A 6818-nucleotide genomic window follows, 5' to 3' on the forward strand; every position below is an offset into this window, starting at 1 on the left:
TTCTGTCTTCTCAGACGATGAACAACCAACCCATCACCACCAAACAACCACCTAAACCACCACAAAACAGTCACCCAAAACTCCAAATTAGTCACCGACAAACACCAAAACAGACCCCTTTCCCCTTGCCCCTTTTCGATTTATTCTTTTGATTTAAATCTTTTGCAGGTGTTCCAGCAAGCTCAAAGCTGGTCATATGGCTCCGATGACGTTCCAATGAGCGCTTCCAGATATGAACAACTAACAAACAACACCATCAGACTCACACCGTTGTGATATTTTGAAGTTGTGATAAAAAATAAAGAACGAAGAAGATAAGGATGAGATGTGTGTGGGGGTAGTGCAGGAGGATTTTTTTTTTGTTTAACTTTAATTTTTCTGTAACGCGTGTTTTGTTTTTTTTTTAAAATTATGTAATGTTAGTTTTAAGGGTTAAATAAATTTACTTTTTAAACAGTGAAGATATGTAATAGATCGTCATGATAATTTAAATGTGTAATTGAATTTTTGAAACAAGCTCAAGGAGGAAATCTATGTCTTTTCTCTTCTTTAAATTGATTACTTTTATTAGAAATAATATATATATTTTATTAAAAAAATAATATATTTATTAGGAAAAGGATATCTTTAACCCATTAAGTAATAATAATGATATTTTTCTAACCAAACTATAAGTAGTAAAGGTATGTTTGGACCAATTATTAACGACAAAAATATTTTTAGATCAAATTATTAATAAAGAATATTTTTATTCATTTTCACGTTATTCAAGAATATTTTTGATCATTTTCTGTTGTATTTATAATGAGTAAAAAGTAACTGCCACATCTTTTCAAAGAGTGGATGCACCCTATAATTATAAATTAATCATACATTTAATCCTAAAATATCTCATATTATCTCATGAACCAAACGGCTAATATTTAGCCTACATTTTAAATATTGAGAAAAAATAATCAGTTTTGTAGTTACAATAAACATTAAAGATATTTTTAAAAGGTTCAAAAATGTGTTTAAACTATAAGAAATGAATAAATTTTGTCAATTGATAGTTTGGTTTTAAAATGTTCTTGTCTTCAATAATTTGGTCTAAAAATACTCTTATTATTATTTACTCTGTCAAAAATATCTTTTTTGTAAATAAATAATTTTTTCTGTTTTTTTAATTACATTCATTTCCTAATGATATTTTTTAATCAGAATTTTTTATCTTATTTCATTAAAAATTTTAAATTGTTATAAAAATAATAATTAATGACGGGGTTACTATGAGGCATTCTGATAAAAAATATTACTTAATAAAATCATATTCTTGTTTCTTTTCTTTTAAAATTACTTTAATTGATAAATAACTAGAAAATATTTTTTTTCTTAATTTTATTTTAATAATTAAAATAGAATAATTTCATACTTTTTTAACAGATAAGAATTTCTTTTTTCTAAAAAAAAAAGCATAGTTGGCGCCAAAACTGTTGGACTCCCGCCAAAAAAAAAATTTGACCGTCCCCAAACAAATTAATATAAAGGAATACAAAATTGAGGAAGCTCATAGGTGATAAAAAATGGGGAAAAAGCCAGAGTACTGGTTACTGAAAACAGAGCCAGGAGAGTGGTCATGGGAGGACCAAGAAGCTAATGGCGGCATTTCAAAGTGGGATGGAGTAAAAAACAAGCAAGCCCAGAAGTATATGAAGTCCATGAACATAGGAGATCTCTGTTTCTTCTACCACTCTGGGTCCAAAGCCCGGCGCGTGGTTGGTGTTGTCTCAGTGACGCGTGAATGGTATACAGATGATGATGATGACGGTGGTGGCGCGGTGGATGTCAAGGCGGTTGGAGAGATGAAGAGAACTGTGGACCTTGCGGAGATGAAGAGGGATGAAGGGTTGAAGGGTTTTGTGCTTTTTAAACAGTCTAGGTTGTCTGTAGTGCCGGTGGAAAAGGGTTTTTGGGATAAGATTTGTGAAATTGGCGGGGGATTTGAGGGTGTTGGTAGTGTTGAGTGTGATGAATAGTTTTGTACGTAAAAGGTGTTTGCGTTTTTGTTTTAGATAGCAGGAGTCATCAGTTTAACAACAAGTGCTAGATTGATGATAATGGGTATGTAAAGCTTGCATTTTATGGTAACAAAAGATTAATGGCATTATATAATTTACTTGCTTAATACATCTTCCATCTGTTTTTACATCGACACCAAAATGTTGGAGTCTTTCGTTTAGGGTAATAATATGTACTCATGAATGAAATGTCAAATGCGTAAAGTTAAAGAGTAATTGGTGGCAAACAATTAAGAACACAAGCCAATCTCTTCAAGAATATCACACTCCAATCTAGTAACTGCCCACATTGTTTCATCTTCCAAAAGGTATAACATATGATTTTAGGGAGTTAATAAGCTTGTACTATAGTCTATTGCTAACCTATCTAAACAAAGAAAGACTTAGGCAAATGCCATTGGTACAATACACAAAGGCTTCAAGCCAAGATGAGAAAATGAAAAACACCCATACTAGAGGTGTGTTGCCTACAAAAAAAGTCCTACATCTACTGAAGAGCCTCATTCTTCAAGGTGGTTCAAAGAAACATCCTTGCTTTTTCATGTTGAAAATCCGTAAAGCAGGGGAGTCAAGAGTCCCTTAATCTGATTAGGTAGTTCAGAGAAGTTATGTGTGACTTAGAAAAGCGAGTCTATCTGCCACTTGATTGCAACCTGACTGCTCCATAGGCTCTCTAAATTTATTGCACTTCCTCATGAATCTTCCAAGGGATCAGATTAGAGCCATCAACAGACAACATAGTCCTCTAGTAGGTGTTGGAAAAAAAACACAATAGTAAATACAATTGTCATAGACATATTGGGGAAAATACAAACAAATTCTTTCAGAGCCTCATTCTTCAAGATGACTTTCAGGCGTGAAAAATCACTTTTTTTAAGAGATATTGCCATAGACATAGTGGGGAAAATACAAACAAATTCTTTCAGGATACAACAAAGTCTTTTGTTTATATTTTTCAAGAGTTATTGTTTGTATTACTTCCAGGGATTACGAGCAACGATACAACAAAGCCTAAAGCTTATATGCAATCGAATTACGTTATAATAGGGAATTTATCGTATTTATAGAGTCTGATAAGGAGACCTATCAAAAGAGTCCGTCCTTTTCTAAACGGACCAACCTTTTTGTTCAATTAAAATTTAAATATTAATTCAAATATTAAATAAATAAATTGATTAAAATAAATTATGAAATAAAATCTTTAATTTAGTTAAAGATCCGGCTGGCGTGCGCCCACGCTCCAAGTCCAAGTTCAAGTCATTTATATATCTATCTATATCTATACTATATTAAAAGCTCAAAGATTTTTAAAACATTGATTGAACTTTTTGCCCTTTATTAAAGGATCATTTTTTTAGAAAAAGTCTTTCATTATTTTCTCAAATTATATTATTTTAATATTTAGGACTATATGTAATAGTGTAATTAATTTTTGAGAAAATTAAAAATTACCGTAATTATCATTGAATACAACTCCTGTTGATTTAGGATTTCCATAATTATGTTTCTTTATTTAGTTAGGATTCACTTTAAGCATTTTTACATCATAGTATTATTTATGTTGTATCTTATTTTGTTTAGGTTTAAAATTTACTTTAATATAGTGTACCTTTTAAACTAATTTGCGGTAGGCTACGAAATGAGAATCATTAGGTTTAAAATTATTCAATAATTGAAATCACTCAAGGTTTATAGAGTCGATGATTGCGGAGGTAGACTTGCTTGTGCTTTGTGATAAAAAAAATTATATTCTTAGTTTGTTGTAGAAGTAAGTAATAACAGATAATTGTATATTCATGTATTCTTAGTGACTTATCATATATTTTGTTCTAGAAGTTGTCAAAACCTGTACATATCTTTCTTAGCGACGGATTAACTATGAAGTCCATAGCTATATTCAATATTTTCTATAGTGTTTATTGTCGAATAAGATATCCACTTTGAAATAATTTTTTGAAGTGAAACTTTGAATGTGTTAATTTATATAGCTATTATCAAAGTTCAAGTTCATATACGAAACAAAAAAGTTGGCAAATTGTCTAATTTATCAACATTAAAAGATGCCAAGGTTTTACTAATTTACCAAAACTTAAAGTAGCAACCTTTCACCGGAGTTCAACGTAATCTTAGAAGTTGTAAATTATTTATCTATCTACTTATATTGCATATATTTTTTCTATTTTTTTTTAGCTTCTTACTCAATTATTTAGATTAAGTGGCTTGGCGTTATATGGGCACAAAAGTGACCTTTGGCCACCGATGTGGGATTTCCACATATACAAAATACTTAACAATCACTCACTAGTTTGTAATATGTCTAGTAATATCACGCACATCGAAAAGCATCTTTGTAAGATTTGAATTTTTCATTAGTGTAAATACCTTAAAGCTTGACGAAGATTTTGGTATCTTAAGATTTGAACCAAAATTTCTTTTGTCAAACTAAAGTATCACAAAAATATTGAATTGATTCAAAATTAGATATTGAAGTTGAATATCATTAAATTTTGTCAGAGAAGGATTCTGGCAAAAAGGAAGAAGTTGTAAGTGTTTCTCCCATAGTTGATGGGTTAATTCCTGCTGATGACCAGACAATTCATCAACTTGGTATGATTAGACCTTCGCCATCAGCTGGTGGATCTGGCAGATGGCACATTGAGTATTAGTGAAATAGTGATTATTGCATTAGTTTCGATCTTCTCATTTCACTTGATGCAATTCACCCCCAATTTTTTGGCACATTAAAAAAATAAAGTACACTATCGTGAAACAAGAAAGAGAGAAGGCAATAGAATTAACATTAATATGAAAAGGTGGTCATACAATTAGAGCAATGGATCAAGAAGGAAGCGATGAAATTCGGGTTATATTTTCTTAACTTCTCTTATTATTTATTTATGAAATTTTATCCTCTGAAACTTTTGAGAAATGATTTTTCATAAATGTTAGGATAAATAATTCACTTGTGATGATCTTGAAATGCATTAACATATTTATTATGTTTATTATAAATTTGTTATTTGGGCCAAAGAAAATTATTATGGCATAATTGTGTCGCATAAACATTATGTGAATTTTATGAAGATGATATATATGAATTCTTTTATTTTGATGAACAACATCTATACTTGAAAGTTATTAGAATAATTTGAAAAGAGGTAATTTGTATTAGATCATTTTGCGTGCATTAAAAGTTGAAGACTTTGTCTTCTTATTAAATGCTCATGTGTTATAGTTGGAACCAATAAACTAGACAACAAGATGATCTATAATTAGATGTCCACACGAGTTATAAAAAGGTCATTCGAAACATTCAAAGTGTGGGGGTGCTTGAATTATAATTAATAGTCGATGATATTTGAAGAAGTTTACGATATAAATTATTTCTTCAACACCTACAAGATATATGTTTGATGTATTTTACATGGTAGTTAGTGTTTATAACCTGATAAATTTTAGCGATAATTAGTTGATTATAACTTGACAATTTTAGCGAGAGTTAGTTGATTAAATTGCTAATGTGATGATTAGGCTTAAGCCTTCGTAGAAATATTGTGTATTTTTGTGAAGTAGTGTCACTTGAATTATTGTGACTTTTCATAAAAAGAAGTATCTGTTGTAAGATAACATTTATATAGATATGACTATTCATACATGATGAATTGGTGTGTTGGCCTATAAATAGTGAATCATCTAATGATAATGATAAAAAATTATATAAGTTGGATTTGTAACATGTATGAAGGTGCCATAAATTTTGCATCAAAATATGCTTGAATTCCATAGTGAAATAAAAATATGTTTAGCATATAAATGCTTGAAAAGAAATGAAATGGATGGAAAATATGATTTTGAAATGTTGTGGCCACAACTGATGCAACCATTCTAAGCTATTGAGATAATGATGCTATTTCAAGAATAGCTAATAATTGGATATGCAATGGAAAGTCTAGGCATATGTGTCTATGATATGGCTATGTGAAAGATTTGTTTATGATTTATATTAATCTTGTAAGATTTAGTTTCAAAAGATGCAGTATAGTAAATGTGTGAAGGAATAAGGCTAAAATCCTTAAACTAAACACAAGTGATGGAAACCCAATTTTGAGTTAGTATATACTCTAAATTGAATAGAAACATCTGTTCATGAAAGAACATGATTGTTATGAAAAGTCATTTGTTCATGAAAGAACATGACTCGTATGAAAAGTCATTTGTTTCATAAAAAACGTGACTTTTATGAAAAGTCATATCCTAGGTTCTATAAATATAAACTCTTTAGAAGTAGTCTAAGAAAAATCTGTAGGTATAAACAAAGGGCTTTGTTGTATTCTGGAGAAATTTATTTGTATTTTTCCCAATATGTTTATGGACAATGTCTCTTTAAATAAAGTGATTCTTTATGCTTCAAATCCATTTTCTTCTTCAATTGTATTTTCTATTGTGTTTTTTTTCTAATAGTAGCTTGGAGCCACTTTCAGCTATAAATTACTGAAACCTATTCTCCAAGCACCATTGTAATTTGAAATTGGCTTCTCCATGTTGGGAAAACGTGGAATAACAAAAAAAAATATGGTCAAAAATAGTAAAAATAAAATAGAAAAATAATGAAACTAAAAATTTTACGTGGAAATCCTTTTAAATAAGAGAAAAACCACGGGCAAAGAGGAGCAACTGATATCACTATAGTAAAATTGTTTACACTAGGTAGTACCAAGTACAATACTCAAAAGACACTACCACACACTCAAAAAAGGAATA

At 29.9% G+C, this 6818-nt stretch overlaps 1 protein-coding gene across 1 annotated transcript; it reads left to right on the plus strand.

The window, feature by feature from the left end:
* Positions 1-1562: 1562 nt before the first annotated feature.
* Positions 1563-2151, plus strand: LOC129877054 (uncharacterized). Its single transcript, XM_055952530.1, has one exon. It carries the CDS (start codon positions 1563-1565, stop codon positions 2013-2015), a length of 453 nt encoding a protein of 150 aa, XP_055808505.1. The 3' UTR covers positions 2016-2151.
* The last annotated feature ends 4667 nt before the right edge of the window (positions 2152-6818 follow it).

This window comes from Solanum dulcamara, chromosome 12 (genome assembly GCF_947179165.1).
Source record: "Solanum dulcamara chromosome 12, daSolDulc1.2, whole genome shotgun sequence".
NCBI lineage: Eukaryota > Viridiplantae > Streptophyta > Magnoliopsida > Solanales > Solanaceae > Solanum > Solanum dulcamara.